The sequence below is a fragment of the Salmo salar genome, chromosome 17, assembly GCF_965601325.2.
Source record: "Salmo salar chromosome 17, fSalSal1, whole genome shotgun sequence".
Taxonomy (NCBI): Eukaryota; Metazoa; Chordata; class Actinopteri; order Salmoniformes; family Salmonidae; genus Salmo; species Salmo salar.
Genome location: NC_138307.1, coordinates 21,275,189 through 21,294,823, shown reverse-complemented (window position 1 = coordinate 21,294,823; position 19,635 = coordinate 21,275,189). Strand labels below are relative to the sequence as shown.

The following is a 19,635-nucleotide window of genomic DNA, read 5'->3' as shown; positions in this document are numbered from 1 at the left end:
GGTGGATGAATGAATTGCAATTTGAATCATATCGTTTGTGTGAATAAAATCTAAAGTGCTGTTTATTGTTCTATTGATGAACTGTGTATGTCTCTCTGTGTCTACAGGAACAACCTGACGGTAATGGAGTTCCTGGTGGTGCAGGGTCAGGGCAGCTATGAAAGGCTGAGGGTAGGGGGCAAGGCCCCGGGACCAGGGGGGTTCCTCAGGTTCAAGATGACTGAGTCTCTACTGAAGGACTGCACAGACAGTGAGTGGTCTAGAATCCAGATTGTTGTAGATGTCCTGCATGCACAGACAGTGAGTGGTCTAGAATCCAGATTGTTGTAGATGTCCTACTTGCACAGACAGTGAGTGGTCTAGAATCCAGATTGTTGTAGATGTCCTACTTGCACAGACAGTGAGTGGTCTAGAATCCAGATTGTTGTAGATGTCCTACTTGCACAGACAGTGAGTGGTCTAGAATCCAGATTGTTGTAGATGTCCTACTTGCACAGACAGTGAGTGGTCTAGAATCCAGATTGTTGTAGATGTCCTGCATGCACAGACAGTGAGTGGTCTAGAATCCAGATTGTTGTAGATGTCCTACTTGCACAGACAGTGAGTGGTCTAGAATCCAGATTGTTGTAGATGTCCTGCATGCACAGACAGTGAGTGGTCTAGAATCCAGATTGTTGTAGATGTCCTGCATGCACAGACAGTGAGTGGTCTAGAATTTAGTTTGGTATAGATGTCCTGCATCCACAGACTGAGTGGTCTAGAATTGAGTTTGTTATAGATGTCCTGCATCCACAGACTGAGTGGTCTAGAATTGAGTTTGTTATAGATGTCCTGCATCCACAGACTGTGAGTGGTCTAGAATTGAGTTTGTTATAGATGTCCTGCATCCACAGACAGGAAACCATTACTTATAGGTGGGTTGAACTCCGAGAATAGTCTTGAAGAGCCCTTTTGATAGTTTGTTTATGATTGTGTATTTGTGTAAATTATATATTTGATCTCTAGACACACAACCCTCTGCAGCTAAAAATAGATATGAATGAAAGAGGAAGTTGTTAGAGGTATGTGACTAATTAACTTTGTGAACCTTGTTTCAGAAATGAAGTTGAAGGAGCCGAACGTCACTCTAAGAAAATCCTTTAAGTTAGAGAACACTGGACAGCTGGAAATGAACATTCAATCCACTGAAATAAACGGACGTCTCTGTGAGGGATTCGGCTTTAAAGTCCTTAATTGCCAAGAGTTTTCACTAAAACCCAATGCTTCGAAAGAAATCGTCATATTGTAAGTAAACCTATAGCTAGCTTTTTAAAGTTAATAGATAGATAAATATCCCGTGAATCACTACAATTGTTTTGTGCTTGCTTTGTTTAATCACTAGTACCTCCAATGACCAACGTTGATGTGTCTCTTCATCTCTCTCAGGTTCACGCCGGACTTCACAGCCTCCAGGGTAATCCGGGAGTTAAAGTTCATCACCACCGGAGGCTCTTACTTTGTGTTCTCCCTCAACGCCTCTCTGCCCTACCACATGCTGTCTGCCTGTGCTGCTGTCCTCCCCAGACCCAACTGGGAGCTGGAGCTCTATGTCATCGTCTCTGTCATCATGAGGTGAGAGGAGGAGCCTCACAAATAGAACACATTCTAATTCTATGGGCGGAACCCCACCTAGACCATGTGTTCCCTAGATTAGTTCAGCGGCCTAGTATCTAGAACTAGGCTCATAGGTTGCACCCCATATATCATGAATTATCTTGGCATATCAGCCTTTCTACATGTTCAAAATACATTTATTTAGCTACATTTCTTGGACAGATATTTCCCCTGTATCTAAGGCTGTAAGGATAACTGACGTTGCCTCTATCTGTTGTCCCCAGCTCTATGTTTCTGCTGGTGATTGTAGCGGCCTATCTGGAGGCCCTGGGCATCTGGGAACCGTTCAAGAGACGCATGTGTTTCGAAACATCCAGCACCTCCATGGAGACAGGGAGGCCCTTTGACCTCAGGGAAATAGTACGACTTCAAAGCGATGCACAGTGAGTTTGTTTTCTGAATGTACGTTTTTGTGTAAACTTTGTCTGACATATGTTGACGTTAGTATCTGAAATGGTTTGATGAGTAGATCAGAGATGTTTAGTATGTAAATATTATTTTATTCTATAATTACTGACTTCTCAGTATTTTGTCTCCCAGTATGAATGGGTACGGTGGAGAAGCCAACCACAACTCCCTGCGAGGGATGCCAGGCTCTGCCTCCAGGGCTGCTAGCAGGAACACCAGAGGAGGCCACAACCGAGGCCCCACACAGCCCCCGATCCCCCCCTCCCAGCCAGGCTCCAAAGTCTCCGACAGCACCCCCTCCTCTGGCCAACAGGCCAGCCGCAAGGCCCGGAGCCCCAAGCAGCCACAGCCAGCTCCAGAGAACCAGCAGCACCCCTCACAGGCTGGTCCTTCAGCCCCAGGAAGAAGTCCCCTAGATGGGCCACGCCGGCACAGCTCGGAGGACTCGGACTATGTGAGCCTGGTGGAGACCATGGATAAAGACCTGGACAGACCGGAGTCTGCTGAGGAGGGGGGGAATCAGGATGCAGTTAATGGCAAAGGTACCTACCTGGATATTAGTATTAACCCTGAGAAACATATGCTTTTGTGTTGAGAATTTGGATGGCCCTTAAAATGTGATTACCTGCTTATTTAACAACTGACTCATTCAGGGGTACACAGTACAAACACTCCTATTATTGACAGGATTTTATTCAGTTCACACAGTATACACAGTGTAATGAATCTGTCTCATCTTCTTCCCTCCTTCCAGCCAGTGCAGCCAAAGGGAAAGTGCAGCAGACCAAAGCCAAGGCCCTGAAGAAGAAGGAAGAGAGGGAGAAGAGGATCAAGGGAAGAGCTCAGGGAGGAGAGGAACTGAGGGAGGACAACGATGACAGCTCCTCCACCACCACAGAGAACTCCAACCCAGACATAATGGAGGACAACAAAGGGAAGAAGAAATATGATACTCCTGAAGCTCACTCAAAGTCCAAGAACAAGAAGCCAGCAGCCATTACAAAGGAGAAAAGCCAAATGGATGCAAAGTCTAGGTGGGGTTTATTTTATTTTTATTTAACCAGGTAAGACCCATTTGAGGTTAAAAACCTATTTTGCGAGGGTGACCTGGCAGAAGGCTAAACAGGGCAATAGCAACATGTACATAATATTACCCAAAAAATACTAAATACACACAAGACAAAGTGTCAGTTGCAGATACAGTTGAAGATTAGAAAACAACTGCAGCTATCACAAACAGTGAGTCTTAAGTTTGGTTCCTCTTTGGTTATTCCGGCTTGTACACATTCTTCTCAATGACCTCGATACAAAATTCAAATTCTGACATGCTCCGCTCTTAGTAAGTTCTGTAGCCCAGGAGTAATCTGACTTGTGTGAAAAAGAGGGACAGCACTCACATATAAAGCATTCCTTTTGTGTTGTTCAGACGTGATTGAGCTTCCAGACGTTGACCACTTTATTCCATGTTGTTTTTCCACAGCTCACTGGAGCTTCCGTACGTTACCCCACTGGAAAACAAGCGCAAGAGCTTCAATTCCAAGAACATGGTGGTGGTGCAGCAGGCCCTGGCCAGCAGCTCAACAACAACTACCATAACAAGACCCATACCTCCTAAACCAAGAGGTCAGTTACTACCTTCCAGCTAACTGACCTTTTGACCTTTCTGTTTTCTCACATTGACATGGCAAATGTCTTGTTTGGGTTTTACCTGCCTTTTTTCCACTGACTTGGGAGACACCTTTTCAGGACTGTGTAGGGTTATGTTTGAGTCTAGTAAGTGGCCCTCTCGTTCCCTCCTCTCAAACCCCAGTGCCTCGTGTGAAGCTGGAAGACTTCCGCCCCTCTCTCCTGGCTAAGTTCCTGTTCAACGAACCGGTGGTGCAGGAGCTGGGGAACAGCAGCGGCTCAGAGGGGGAGAAGGACATCTCTCCTCCCCCGGAGTGGGACTGTGTACCCCTCCACATAGCACACAATGGTGAGTTACGTAGTGCACTACCACAACCCCCTCATACCTGCTCCAAACCTGTTTCCCCACCTCTTCTAGCATATTAACTCTTTTTAACTTCCTGAATCAAGCATGTATCAATCCAGTCTTTCAAATAAAAACAAACCAATTGAGTATTGTGATAAATGCAGCCATATGACATGCATCTCCCCGTTTCCTCTCAGCTGTGGACAGTCTCCAGCAGATCTCCCTGCAGACCATGAATGCTGATCCCTTCCTGAAGAGACCCATCGAAACCCCTCTACCTCCCTCATCTGATCCCTTCCTGAAGAGACCCATTGGAACCCCTCCCCCTCCCTCGTCTGATCCCTTCCTGAAGAGACCCATTGGAACCCCTCCCCCTCCCTCGTCTGATCCCTTCCTGAAGAGACCCATCGAAACCCCTCCCCCTCCCTCGTCTGATCCCTTCCTGAAGAGACCCATCGGAACCCCTCCCCCTCCCTCGTCTGATCCCTTCCTAAAGAGAACCATTGGAACCCCTCCCCCTCCCTCGTCTGATCCCTTCCTGAAGAGAACCATCGGAACCCCTCCCCCTCCCTCGTCTGATCCCTTCCTAAAGAGAACCATCGGAACCCCTCCCCCTCCCTCGTCTGATCCCTTCCTAAAGAGAACCATCGGAACCCCTCCCCCTCCCTCGTCTGATCCCTTCCTAAAGAGAACCATCGGAACCCCTCCCCCTCCCTCGTCTGGCTTCTCTCTGTATGACTCCTATAGCGGCATGGTCAACACTGCTACCAGGTGAACAAACCTACAACAGAGACCTGCACAGCTCTTCATCTTCAACTGATCTAGAAGTCATACAACTATCTGTGTAGTTACCTGTGCCAGAGGGACATGAAACATAAGGGGTGATGAAAAGAAGAATGCAAAAAGAATAACCCCAAAATATATATAGATCAAGATAATAATTGAATCTACATCCAAGAGTGGTTATTTCTAAATACCAAAGTCTTCTTTGTTTCTGTGTGTTTTCCAGCGAGGTGGGTCTGATGTCTTCTGCATCAGGCATAAAGAACAAGCTGACCAAGTCGGTCTCCGTACCTGGTCAGAACGGGAACCCTACCTTCGCTGCTGTGGCGGCTGGATTCGACAAAAGCCCAGGTCAGTCAGATGTCGTCTCTGACCACTTCTTCCCTCATGTCCCAAATGGACCCCTCGCCCCTACACTCCAGCCCCTAGACTCTAGCCCCAACACCCTCAGCATCTGTGTAAAATTTGAGATGATCGGATGTGTCTAAGCAATATGGCCACCTAGCCAATCAAAATCTAATTTTATAACAGGTGTGGACTAACAGTGAAATGCTTACTTATGGGCCCTTCCAACAACGCAGAGAGAGAGAAATAATAGAAACATAAAACGCGTAATAATAAATACACAATGAGTAACATTAACGTGGCAGTATACACATGGTACCAGTACCGAGTCGATGTGCAGGGGTACGAGGTAATTGAGGTGTACATATAACGAGGAATAAAGTAACCGATAATAAACGGTAGCAGCAGCGTATGTGATTAGTCAAAGTTAGTGCAAAAAGGTTAAATGCAGATATTCCGGGTAACTATTTAGCAGTCTTGTGGCTTGGACGTAGAAGCTGTTCAGGGTCCTGTTGGTTGCAGACTTGGTGCATCGGTAATGCTTGCTGTGCAGTAGCAGGGAGAACAGTCTATGACTTGGGTGGGTGGAGTAAATTGTTTTCTGACACCGCCTGGTATAGAGGTCCAGGATGGCAGGGAGCTCGGCCCCAGTGATGTACTGGGCTGTATGCACTACCCTCTGTAGTGCCTTGCGGTTGGATGCAAAGCAGTTGCCATACCAAGCGGTGATGCAGCCAGTAAAGATGCTCTCAATGGTGCAGTTGTATAACCTTTTGAGGATCTGAGGGCCCATGACAAATCTTTTCAGCCTTCTGAGGGGGAAGAGGCGTAGGCGTGCCCTCTTCTCGACTGTGTTGGTGTGTGTGGACCATGGTCCATCCTTAGTGATGTGGAATTTCAAATTCTGATATGCACTTTGAAGATTTTTGAATAAGCCAACAAGACGAGTACTGAACAGCAAAATCACTAGCCTATGTCAATATAGTAGAAAAGTTGACACATTCTATTGGTCAGCTTGTTGAGAAAGAAATGGCCTATTCCATACAGACTCTGTGACAGTTGTGGGACAATAGAGCCCAAATTCATACAAAACACTGTTGCCAAAAGGGCACCGCACATGCGAGAAGAAAATACCCGTTAGAAATGTAGAAAGAAAGGAGATCTAATGGATTACTCTGATGCAAGGTAAGACATGCCTCATATGTATTAAAACATTCAGGTTTCAAACAATGAAGTATATGTTTTCAAAATGCATACTGCCTTCAGCTCATTGCAAAGTGGTGTGTGACGCGCCGATGAAGGCTGCCTTCCGTTGCCATTTGAGATGCTGCATGATGTGTATGATGTGTGACAAATAAGATGCATAACAAATATACCGTAACACACGGCAATTGAATGCCACAAAATTATGCAAATGAACCTATAGACTGATAAGCATGACCAGTCAAATGTATTTAGGCTAAAAAGCATTATTTCGCAATGGGATTTTTTTCTTCTTGGCACCAGTTTTATCTATAGGCATTAAAAAAAATATTGTCCAACAGTCTGCTATTACCGGCTAACGGAAACCCTGACATAGACATAAAAATGGAATCCGCGTGTTTATTTGACTCTGGGGAAGTAGAGAAAGGGCCTCCTTTCCAAAATCCCCGAAGGGGCCCTTTAATATTAGATATCACGCACCAGCTGTTCTTAACAAAGAGACACGCACCTCCAAGGTGGAGTTCTTACCATATCGCATCTAACTATCCAGTCCTTTCAGGGGAAGGGGGTTGATATGGGAGTGAATGAAGAAGCTCAATGTGTCCACTCCTGTAGCTGTTGTGCTAACCTGCTGTTCTCTCCTCCGACCACCAGGGTGCAGTGCAGCGAAGGCGGCTGTGGGGAGCAGAGACAGAGATGTCCTCCAACACCTCTCCTCTGTAGAGAGTGATGGATCAGACAGCTCGGGGTTGTGGAGCCCTGTAGGGAACGGCAGGAGACCCAGCCTCAACTCTGTCAACTCCTTCTCAGCCTTCGGACCCAGCAACACCTTCAACCTGTCTGGAGGTAAGCAGTTAGAAAAAGCAGCCAGAATAGCTTGTGAAATGCATGAATATGTCTAACTGGGACACAATAACACCTGCACTCTGTACACTCTCTTTCGAGATAAGATCGCATGGAATAATGTGGTGTGATCTGTTACATGGTGTAGGTCCCTGAGTCTTTCATGGACATGTGACCATCCAGGAAAAACATGGCCCTAGACGAGGCTGTTAAATTAACTACACTGAGTGTACAAAACATTAGGAACTTTCCATGACATAGCTTTCACCTGGTCAGTCTATGATCCCTTGTTGATGTCACCTGTTAAATCCACTTCAGTCAGTGTAGATGAAGGGGAGGAGACCGGTTAAAGAAGGGATTTTTAAGCCTGGAGACAATTAGGACATGGATTGTGTAAGTGTGCCATTCAGAGGGTGAACGGACAAGACATAAGTTTCACAGTGCCTTCAGAAAGTATTCACTACTTGTATTTTTTTCAAATTATGTTCTTTAAAATTGATTCAATGGAGATTTTTTTTGTCACTGGTTTACACACAATTCCCCATAGTCAGTGGAATTATTTTTCTATAAAAATATTTTATTAGGTCACAATAAGTTGCATGGACTCACTCTGTGTGCAATAATGGTGTTTAACATTTTTCAATGACTACCTCACCTCTGAACCCCACACAATTATCTGTAAGGTCCGTCAGTCGAGCAGTGAATTGAATATCCCTTTGAGCATGTTGAAGTTAGTAATTACACTTTGGATGGTGTATCAATATACCCAGTCACTACAAAGATACAGGCGTCCTTCCTAACTCAGTTGCCGAAAAGGAAGGAAACCCCTCAGGGATTTCACCATGATGCCAATGGTGACTTTAAAACAGTTAGAGTTTAATGGCTGTGATAGGAAAAAACTGAGGATGGATCAACATTGTAGTTACTCCACAATATTAACCTAATTGGCAGAGTGAAAAGAAGGAAGCCTGTACAGAATAAAAAAATATTCCAAAACATTTGGCAAAGCAATTCACTTTTTGTCCTGAATACAAAGTGTTATTTTTAGGGGCAAATCCAATAAAACACATTACTGAGTACCACCATTTTCAAGCATTGTGGCGGCTGCATCGTGTTATGGGTATGCTTGTAATTGTTAAGGACTGGGGAGTTTTTTTCAATATTAACATTTTTACATAATGGAGGTAAGCACAGGCGATATCCTAAAGGAAAACCAGACACTGGGAGATTAATTCACCTTTCAGCAGGACAATAACCTTAACCACAAGGACATACCTACACTGGAATTGCTTACCAAGAAGACAGTGAATGTTCCTGAGTGGCCAAGTTACAATTTTGACTTAAATCTGCTTGAAAATCTATCACAAGTATTGAAAATGGTTGTCTAGCAATGATCAACAACCAATTTGACAGAGCTTGAATAATTTTCTTAAAGAATAATAGACAAATATTGTACAATTCAGGTGTGCAGTGCTCTTAGGGACGTACCCAGAAAGACTCACAGCTGTAATTGCTGCCTAAGGTGATTCTATCACCGACTCGGGTGTGAATACGTATACATTCATACCGCTGAATGTAAATTCATTTTCAGTATATTTGCAAACATTTCTACAAACATTGTCATTATGGGGTATTGTGTGTAGATGGGTACGAAAGAAAATACATTTGATCAATTTTTGAATTCAGGCTGTAACACAACAAAATGTGGAATAAGTCAAGGGGTATGAATACTTTCTGAAGGCACTGTAAGTGCCTTTTCAACAGGGTATGGTAGTAGGTACCCGGGCAACGGTTTGAGTGTGTAAAGAACTGCAACGCTCAACAGTTTCCCCCGTGTGTATCAAGAATGGTCCACCCCCCCAAAGGACATCCAGCTAACTTGACACAACTGTGGGAAGCATTGGATTCAACATGGGGCAGCATCCCAGTGGAACGCTTTCAACACCATGTAGTCCATGCCCCGACGAATTAAGGCTGTTCTGAGGGCTAAAGGGGGTGCAACTCAATATTTGGAAGGTGTTCCTAATGTTTTGTATAATCCGTGTATATGGAAACCAGTTGATGTTTGACTGTGCTGTGTAGTGTTCAGTGGGATGACCTCGGGGAGGAGTGCTATGGAGCCCCAGCAGAGTTGGCCTGAGTTCAGACATACCACCCCGTCCGTCTGGCCAAACGAGTCCCTGCAGCCTCTACAGCCCTGGCCCATCCAGCCCAGCTCCAGCTCCCCTGCTACCCCCACCACGGTAAGACCTCTTTCACTGCTCCATACTTATGTCAAATGGCCTGCGTCTCTCCTGACACCCTACAGTATTCCCCATGTAGTGCACTACTTTTGACCAGAGCCACATTGGAATGCGAAAGTATCTATAGTGTAGGATGACTGTCAGGAGAGACGCAGGCAGTTTCCCAGGTGAAACAGGGTGTGATTTGGGACGTTTACATGGGCACCAGAAATGTCTTCAGTGTTGGAGTCACACTCTTAATTTAGTTAAAGGCCCAGTTCAATCAAAAATGTGATTCTTCTGTTTTATGTTTCCACACTGAGGTTGGAATAATATTGTGAAAATTGTTAACCTCTCTAGGCTAGGCGGGACGAATTCGTCCCACCTACGTAACAGCCACTGCTATCCTGTGGCGCGATTTTCAAAACCTTAAAAATCCTATTACTTCAATTTCTCAAACATATGACTATTTTACAGCCATTTAAAGACAAGACTCTCGTTAATCTAACCACACTGTCCGATTTCAAAAAGGCTTTACAACGAAAGCAAAACATTAGATTATGTCAGCAGAGTACCAAGCCAGAAATAATCAGACACCCATTTTTCAAGCCAGCATATAATGTCACCAAAACCCAGAAGACAGCTAAATGCAGCACTCACCTTTGATGATCTTCATCAGATGACAACCCTAGGACATTATGTTATACAATACATGCATGTTTTGTTCAATCAAGTTCATATTTATATCAAAAACCAGCTTTTTACATTAGCATGTGACGTTCAGAACTAGCATACCCCCCGCAAACTTCCGGGGAATTCGCTAACATTTTACTAAATTACTCACGATAAACGTTCACAAAAAGCATAACAATTATTTTAAGAATTATAGATACAGACCTCCTCTATGCACTCGATATGTCCGATTTTAAAATAGCTTTTTGGTGAAAGCACATTTTGCAATATTCTAAGTACATAGCCCAGGCATCACGGGCTCGCTATTTAGACACCCGGCAAGTTTAGCACTCACCATAATCATATTTACTATTATTAAAGTTTCATTACCTTTTGTTGTCTTCGTCAGAATACACACCCAGGACTGCTACTTCAATAACAAATGTTGGTTTGGTCCAAAATAATCCATCGTTATATCCGAATAGCGGCGTTTTGTTCGTGCGTTCCAGACACTATCCGAAATAGTAAAGAAGTGTCACGCGCATGGCGCAATTCGTGACAATAAAATTCTAAGTATTCCATTACCGTACTTCGAAGCATGTCAACCGCTGTTTAAAATCAATTTTTACGACATTTTTCTCGTAGAAAAGCGATAATATTCCGACAGGGAATCTCCTTTTCGGCAAACAAAGGAAAAAATCCCAAAGGCGGGGGCGGTCGGGGTCATGCGCATAAGCCAGTGTCTCTTGATCGGCCACTTGAGAAAGGCGATAATGTGTTTCAGCCTGGGGCTGGAATGACGACATTCTGTTTTTTCCCGGGCTCTGAGCGCCTATGGACGACGTGGGAAGTGTCACGTTAGAGCAGAGATCCTTAGTAAATGATAGAGATGGAAAAGAAGTTCAAGAAATGGTCAGACAGGCCACTTCCTGTAAAGGAATCTCTCAGGTTTTGACCTGCCATTTGAGTTCTGTTATACTCACAGACACCATTCAAACAGTTTTAGAAAATGTAGGGTGTTTTCTATCCATATGTAATAAGTATATGCATATTCTAGTTACTGGGTAGGAGTGGTAACCAGATTAAATCGGGTATGTTTTTTATCCAGCCGTGTCAATACTGCCCCCTAGCCCTAACAGGAATGCACTTTTTTTTGTGTAAGCTGTTTGAAAAGAAGGCCTGAAATTTTAGCCTGTTTTGGTGAGGGGGAGTTTTTGCCTTCCATGGTGACATCGCCATGCCGTAAATTAGTTAATAGACCAATAAGAAAGACTTCCAAACCTCTCTGCCAATAACAGCTCATTTTTAAATTTCCCCTCCCTACTCAGACCACTCCCAGACAGTCCCAGCTAAATTCTTCCTTGAGAAATTGCTCTTTGCTAAGAAGATATTTTGTCTTTTTGACCATTTTAATTTAAAACAATCACTGTATGTTTAATTGTTACCCAGAAATGATTTGATATTGAGATAAAACCGGCTGCATTGGACCTTTTTAACGTCTGTTCCACAAAGACATCAGACTGTACTAGTAGTCCAGGTCCCTAACGGTCAGCCTCTCTCTCTCCTCTCTCATCCAGTCCATCCTGGGCAGCAGTAGCATGTGGGGCTCCAGCCCTCCATTCAGCCCCTCCATCTGGTCCACCAGCCCCCCCTCTGACTCCCCCCTACATGCCTTCTCTCCTTCCTCTGCCTCCCCCCTGACTGATCTGATGGGTAGCACTGACAGTGGAACCCCGCTCCCGGCCCCAACAAAGCCCTCCCCCACGCAGCTGAGCCCCTCCTACAACCCTTGGAGCATGTGGAGGCCCACCTTCAGTAGACGAAGCTCGGAGCCCTGGCCCAACCAATCGGACAGCAGCACCGGCTGAAGGGGATGTCACCGCGGTCTCCTCCCACTGATAGACTGAGAAGATGAATGCATTTTCACCGGTTTAGAATTTCACCAAATTCCTATTATAATGTACACATTGGATTTCTAAGCAAATTATGTCCTCAGAATTAGTCTGTTTCTATGACGACTTGGAAAACTTAACAAAACAATATTAGTAGAAGAATCATAAAAGAAGAATCCTTATCAGATTGACATAATGTGGTTAAATGTGGCTGCTTTTTTTCAAATACATCCTCAGTAATGTTTTTGATAGCAGTGACGGCCCTAAGTGCAATCAGGAAAAACCTGAGAAATAATATTATGTTCATTATTTAGTATTGCTGTTTTGGGATTACAGTAGAGTTACTTATTGGAATCAAGCACATTGTTTAAGCCTTATCATCGCTCCATTAGAGATTATTATTTAAGGGTTACAATCAGTTAAGACTGGCAGTAAAGGGATTTTTTTGGTGAAAATAGTCATTTTCATGACTGCTATGTCAAGTCGATGCCATTGGCATCAGAAGACCATGACTTTACGTTTCTATGCCATTGCAAGCCTGAACACATTTTATTTGTCAAACAACTCACAACATTCATGGCCAATATTCGCGAGAGATGCTTTTTAAGTTATTTTAATGACCACGCTAAGTTTTAAAGTCTGTTAAAAGAGAGGGTTTTCATTTCCTTTATAAACAGTTTGAAAAATGTTGGTGGATACAAGCTTCCCCTCTTTCTGACATGTTGGAAATGTGGGACATTTGTCACAGCTTCCATATAAAACATATGAGACAGTTATCATGGTGTAAAATGTGCTTTATTTGGTATTATGTATGCCTTTTAATCGTTTTTAACTCCTGTTATCTAATCAATGCTACTTCTTGAGTCAATAGCTGAGGGCGTCAGGTAGCCTAGCGGTTAAGAGCGTTCGGCCAGTAATCCCCAAGCCGACTACGTTAAATCTGTCTACGCCCTTGAGCAAGGCACTTAACCCTAATTTGCTCCTGTAAATCAATTTAAGAGCGTCTGCTAAATGACTAAAATGTAAATGTCTAACCTCCATTCCTCTGCTCCTCCCTCTCTTCCAAGCTCACCTTTTTGAGTTGTTTCAGGTCTGCTCCACTAGGTGGCAGCACAGCTATAGAATAATAATAATCATATACTACAGAATAGACAGGTTGTATTGAAGGCAGCTTGTATCTGGTGGCGGTCGGTGCCTGATCAAGGTGGTAATCATTAGTTCAAACAGTTGCATACAAGAGTTTCTATTGGTCAAATTCAGGTAGATTTATCACTGTTTTGTTCCGTTTGCTTCCGTTTAAGAAACCTTTTTCAACAATCGGCGGAATGAATACACCCCTGATCACCTGCACACACAGTTCACTTTCATAGCAGCCACATACAAACAGCATCATCACTTTGCTTGTTGTATAATTCCTACTTGAATCTACACGCTCTCCTCCTCTCACCTTTATCCTTCGCTTATAGACTTCAGTGCAGCTGTCTGTGACCAGGCGGGAAAAAAACTTTCCAAGCCAAACCTTTATACCACATAACCACTAAACACAGCCTACATCGTTGTCAATTTCACCTTATTCGCAAACATAGTCAATATGGCTACTATAACTAACGCGCTAGTAAACCAGCAGTGTACATCAAGCAGTTTAGCAGTTACACCGACGGGCCCTCTTGGCAATACATTTATAAAACTGAAAGCTTACTTTGACTTGGAAGAGTTCCAGTGTTGGATAGCCTTTGCCAGCTAGCTAACATAAGCATTGCTCTCTGTTTGAGTAGGCTATATTAGGTCGCTGCATTTGCTAAGTGAAAAAAAAAATACAATGACAATAGCTAACTAGCTTTCTCTGATGTTTAACTTTTTTTTAAGAAATACATTTTTCAAAACAAACTATCCTCTTTCCATCTGTGTCAACTACTTACATTTTATGCACTGCAGTGCTAGCTAGCTGTGGTTTATGCTTTCAGTACTACATTAATTCTCTGATCCTTTGATTGGTTGGACAACATGTCAGTTCATGCTGCAAGAGCTGTGATTAGATTGGAAGACATCCTCTGGAAGTTGTCATATTACTGTGTAAGTCTGTCGAAGGGGGTGAGAACCATGAGCCTTCTAGGTATTGAAGTCAATGTACCCAGAGGAGGACAGAAGCTAGCTGTCCTCCGGCTACACCATGGTGCTACTCTACAGAGTGCTGTTGAGGCTACTGTAGACCTTCATTGCAAAACGGTATGTTTTAATCAATTATTTGGTGACGTGAATATATTTGCTATAGTTTTATCTAAAAATGTTTACTTTTTAAATGTTTAACTGTTTATATTTTCTGAAATTCACTGAGTAGGATGGTCCTCCTCTGACGAGCCTCCACTGCTTGTATCATATTACTCCGACAAGGCACCTGATATGATGCTTACCCATGCAGAATCAGATCTACTGTGTAGTGTTTAAAACAAGTTCCCCGCAATAGATGTAGCCTAATTCTCTTAGTATCTCTTATGATTGAGGACTGCTTTATTAACAGTATGGCAAGATAAATCCAGAGTGATTCTCTATAGAACTGATGTTTACAAGACATCAGGGTTCTAGGTGGACTGAGGGCTATGGAGCGACTGTCTCTATTTACATGTCTGTTCTCTGTCTAGAGAATAATCCAGATATCAGTGACTGTAACATACAAGGTATTATAAAATGCATGGTTCGAGCCCTGAATGCTGATTGGCTGACAGCCGTGGTATATCAGACCGTGTACCATGTATATGACAAAACATTTTTAGAGCTTTAATTACGTTGGTAACCAGTTTATGATAGCAGTAAGGCACCTTGGGGGTTTGTGGTATATGGCCGCGTCGTGCTTAAGAACAGTCCTTAGCCGTGGTATATTGGCCATATACCACACCCCCTCGTGCCTTATTGCTTAATTATCTCCACTATAACAACTCATTTCTTTTAGTGTTCATCCATTCTGTACATCGCCACACGTTCTTTCAGCTGCCATTTTGTCCATAATGTACTGAACTCGGCAAAAAAAGAAACGTCCCTTTTTCAGGACCCTGTCTTTCAAAGATAATTCGTAAAAATCCAAATAACTTCACAGATCTTCATTGTAAAGGGTTTAAACATTGTTTCCCATGTTTGTTTTAATGAACCATAAACAATTAATGAACATGCACCTGTGGAACGTTCCTTAAGACACTAACAGCTTACAGACGGTATGCAATTAAGGTCACAGTTATGAAAATGTAGGACACTAAAGAGGCCTTTCTACTGACTCTGAAAAACACCAAAAGAAAGATGCCCAGGGTCCCTGCTCATCTGTGTGAACATGCCATAGGACTCCAGATGTGGCCAGGGCAATAAATTGCAATGTCTGCACTGTGAGACGCCTAAGACAGCGCTACAGGGAGACAGGATCGACAGCTGATCGTCCTCGCAGTGGCAGACCACCTGTAACAACACCTGCACAGGTTCGGTACATCCGAACATCACACCTGTGGTACAGGATGGCAACAACAACTGCCCGAGTTACACCAGGAACGCACAATCCCTCCATCAGTGCTCAGACTGTCTGCAATAGGCTGAGAGATGCTGGACTGAGGGCTTGTAGTCCTGTTGTAAGGCAGGTCCTCACCAGACATCACCGGCAACAACGCCGCCTACGGGGACAAACCCACCATTGCTGGACCAGACAGGACTGGCAAAAAGTGCTCTTCACTGACGAGTCGCGGTTTTGTCTGACCAGGGGTGATGGTCGGATTCGTGTTTATCGTTGAAGGAATGAGCGTTACACCGAGGCCTGTACTCTGGAGCGGGATCGATTTGGAGATGGAGGGTCCGTCATGGTCTGGGGCGGTGTGTCACAGCATAATCGGACTGAGCTTGTTGTCATTGCAGGCAATCTCAATGCTGTGTGTTACAGGGAAGACATCCTCCTCCCTCATGTGGTACCCTTCCTGCAGGCAAATCCTGACATGACACTCCAGCATGACAATGTCACCAGCCATACTGCTCGTTCTGTGCGTGATTAAATGCAAGACAGGAATGTCATTGTTCTGAGATAATGGACTGTTCTGGAGTGGCCAGTGAAGAGTCCACATATGAATCTCATCCATAACCTATGGCGAGAGGTGAAAACAGCACTTGGTGGAGGGCACCCCTCAAGCATTAGAGCAGTTTGCTACTGAAGGGTGGACCAAATTGTCAGTAGAAAGGTGCAGCAAGCTCATTGATGGCTACAAGAAGTATTTGTTGGCAGTTATGTTGGCCAAAGGCCGTGCAACCAAGTACTAGCTCCAGGGTGCCAATAATGTGTCTCTATTTTCTAAATTAAAATAGAAACATAAAAATAAAATTGGTTATGCAAAGATGAAAATCGAATAACAAGGTGGGGAGAACAAAAGTTAAATAATTCCCTATTTCTTTAAGAAAAGTGCAATGGTGCCAATATATTCTGCTACAACTATATCAAATCAAATGTATTTATATAGCCCTTCTTACATCAGCTGATATCTCAAAGTGCTGTACAGAAACCCAGCCTAAAACCCCAAACCGCAAGCAATGCAGGTGTAGAAGCACGGTGGCTAGGAAAAACTCCCTAAAAAGGCCAAAACCTAGGAAGAAACCTAGAGATGAAACAGGCTATGAGGGGTGGCCAGTCCTCTTCTGGCTGTGCCGGGTGGAGATTATAACAGCACGTGGCCAAGATGTTCAAATGTTCATAAATGACCAGCATGGTCAAATAATAATAATCATAGTAGTTGTCGAGGGTGCAACAAGTCAGTAGGCTTTTTCATAGCCAATCTTTGAGAGTATCTCTACCGCTCCTGCTGTCTCTAGAGAGTTGAAAACAGGTAGGACGGCCGGTAGGACAGCCGGTGAACAGGTCTGGGACAGCAGGTCTGGGACAGGTAGCACGTCCGGTGAACAGGTCAGGGTTCCATAGCCGCAGGCAGAACAGTTGGAACTGGAGCAGCAGCACGGCCAGGTGGACTGGGGACAGCAAAGAGTCATCAAGCCAGGTAGTCCTGAGGCATGGTCCTAGGGCTCAGGTCCTCCGAGAAAGAGAGAGCATATTTAAATTCACACAGGACACCGGAAAAGACAAGAGAAATACTCCAGATGTGACAGACTGACACTAGCCCCCCGACACAAACTACTGCAGCATAAATACTGGAGGCTGAGACAGGAGGGGTCAGGAGAAACTGTGGCCCCATCCGATGAAACCCCCGGACAGGTCAAACGGGTAGGACAGGCCAAACAGGTAGGATATAACCCCACCCACTTTGCCAAAGCACAGCCCCCACACCACTGGAGGGATATCTCCAACCACCAACTTACCATCCTGAGACAAGGCCGAGTATAGCCCACAAAGATCTCCGCCACGGCACAACCCAAGGGGGGGCGCCAACCCAGACAGGAAGACCACGTCAGTGACTCAACCCACTCAAGTGACGCACCCCTCCCAGGGACGGCATGGAAGAACACCAGTAAACCAGTGACTCAGCCCCTGAGTATATATATATTTTTTCAAACTGACATTTTAATAATCACCCAGCTGTGTTGTTCTTGATCGGTGATTGGAGCCCAGTCACAGTGTGATGTCGTTCTGTTATAGCCACACAATGGACTGTTAAAAGTGGGATGAGCCAGATGATCCATCTCCTTGGGTGTAGATTAGCCTAGCCTGAGGTCTGATAGGCCTCTGTAATAGGGTGTAGATTAGTCTAGCGTTAGGTCTGATAGGCCTCTGTAATAGGGTGTAGATTAGTCTAGCATTAGGTCTGATAGGCCTCTGTAATAGGGTGTAGATTAGTCTAGCGTTAGGTCTGATAGGCCTCTGTAATAGGGTGTAGATTAGCCTAGCGTTAGGTCTGATAGGCCTCTGGAATAGGGTGTAGATTAGCCTAGCGTTACGTCTGATAGGCCTCTGTAATAGGGTGTAGATTAGCCTAGCGTTACGTCTGATAGGCCTCTGTAATGGGATCCCCCTCATCTCATTGCCTACCACCCTTAAGCATGGATCCTCTTCAGTAGAGAGAAAAACGTTATGAAACGGAGAGGTTCTACCTGTACTGTTGTAAAATGTTTTCAACACAAGCCTGAATCTTAAGCCCTGTTTTTGAACACGACCCTGAATCTTAACAGATACCCATAGACTACCAGTCATTACACTAACGCTAGTTAGCATGGCTCACTGAAATACATGACCTCTAACTTCCTTCATACTGGACACAGAGACATAAACATGTTCATCTGACTCTGGGGAACTAGATAAATGGCCTCATTTGCAAAATTCAGAATTATCCCTTTAACCCATTTTAAAACCCAACCCTACTGAACACAACCTTGTCCCTGCTCCATCACAGGTGCGATTGCTGCTGACAATAGATAAGCTCTGGGAGATGACCTCCATCGTGGCTGTGTGTGGAGGACATGGCTATGATGCAGTGGGGGACAAACTGAACATTTGTAATTTCTGAAAGGGTTCAAGTTGTTGAGGATTATTTTGCTTGTTCAGAAATGGTGCTCTGAATCATATCCAGCCTTATGAACTGGGTGGTTCGAGCCCTGAATGCTGATTGGCTGAAAGCTGTGGTATATCAGACTGTATACCACGGGTATGAGCATACCACTGTCCATCCCACTGCTGGCTTGCTTCTGAAGCTAAGCAGCGTTTGTCTTGGTTGGTCCTTGGATGGGAGACCACATACTGCTGGAAGTGGTCAGATCGAGGCACCCTTTCCCAGGGCAGTGATTGGGGACATTGCCCTCTGTAGGGTGCTGTCTTTTGGATGGGATGTTAAACAGGTGTCCTGACTCTCTGTGGACACTGAAGATCCCATGGCACTACTTGTAAGAGTAGGGGTGGTAACCCTGGTGTCCTGGCTAAATTCCCAATCTGGCTCTCATACTGTCATGGTCACCTAATCATCCCCAGCTTACAATTGGCTCATTCATCTCCTCTCCCCTGTAACTATTCCCCAGGTCGTTGCTGTAAAAAGGAATGTGTTCTCAGTCAACTTAGCGGGTAAAATAAGGGTTAAATAAATAAAAAACATGTATTTTGCTGATCTAATTACGTTAGCAATAAGGCACCTCAGGAGTTTGATATATGGCCAATATAGCACTGCTAAGAGCTGTGTCCAGGCACTCTGCGTTGCGTCATGCATAAGAACAGCCCTTAGCCATAATATATTGGCCATATACCACACCCCCTCTGGCTTTATTGCTAAATTATACAACAGATACAATATGCTATGGAGGATCTGATGCTGTTCTTCTACAAGGCTGTGTCTGTATCCCAAATGGCACCCTATTCCCTATATAGTGCACTATTGACCAGAGCCCTATATAGTGCACTATTGACCAGAGCCCTATATAGTACACTATTGACCAGAGCCCTAGATGGTACACTATTGACCAGAGCCCTAGATGGTACACTATTGACCAGAGCCCTATATGGTACACTATTGACCAGAGCCCTATATGGTACACTATTGACCAGAGCCCTATATGGTACACTATTGACCAGAGCCCTATACGGTACACTATTAACCAGAGCCCTATATGGTACACTATTAACCAGAGCCCTAGATGGTACACTATTAACCAGAGCCCTATATAGTACACTATTGACCAGAGCCCTATA

The 19,635-nt window shown here is 44.3% G+C and overlaps 1 protein-coding gene across 3 annotated transcripts in view; it reads left to right on the top strand.

The window, feature by feature from the left end:
• The window catches only part of LOC106575661 (transmembrane protein 131), a 35,871-nt gene extending 23,102 nt beyond the window's left edge, over positions 1 to 12,769 (top strand). For all 3 annotated transcript variants that reach the window (XM_082963589.1, XM_082963588.1, XM_014152280.3), the window contains exons 23-35: positions 108 to 250; positions 1,098 to 1,284; positions 1,426 to 1,611; positions 1,878 to 2,036; positions 2,194 to 2,603; positions 2,816 to 3,095; positions 3,542 to 3,684; positions 3,872 to 4,036; positions 4,231 to 4,804; positions 5,043 to 5,167; positions 7,019 to 7,210; positions 9,290 to 9,450; positions 11,679 to 12,769. In XM_082963589.1, coding sequence (XP_082819715.1) covers positions 108 to 250; positions 1,098 to 1,284; positions 1,426 to 1,611; positions 1,878 to 2,036; positions 2,194 to 2,603; positions 2,816 to 3,095; positions 3,542 to 3,684; positions 3,872 to 4,036; positions 4,231 to 4,804; positions 5,043 to 5,167; positions 7,019 to 7,210; positions 9,290 to 9,450; positions 11,679 to 11,969 — 3,016 coding nt within the window. In that variant the 3' untranslated portion in view covers positions 11,970 to 12,769. The remainder of the gene's footprint in view (positions 1 to 107; positions 251 to 1,097; positions 1,285 to 1,425; positions 1,612 to 1,877; positions 2,037 to 2,193; positions 2,604 to 2,815; positions 3,096 to 3,541; positions 3,685 to 3,871; positions 4,037 to 4,230; positions 4,805 to 5,042; positions 5,168 to 7,018; positions 7,211 to 9,289; positions 9,451 to 11,678) is intronic.
• The last annotated feature ends 6,866 nt before the right edge of the window (positions 12,770 to 19,635 follow it).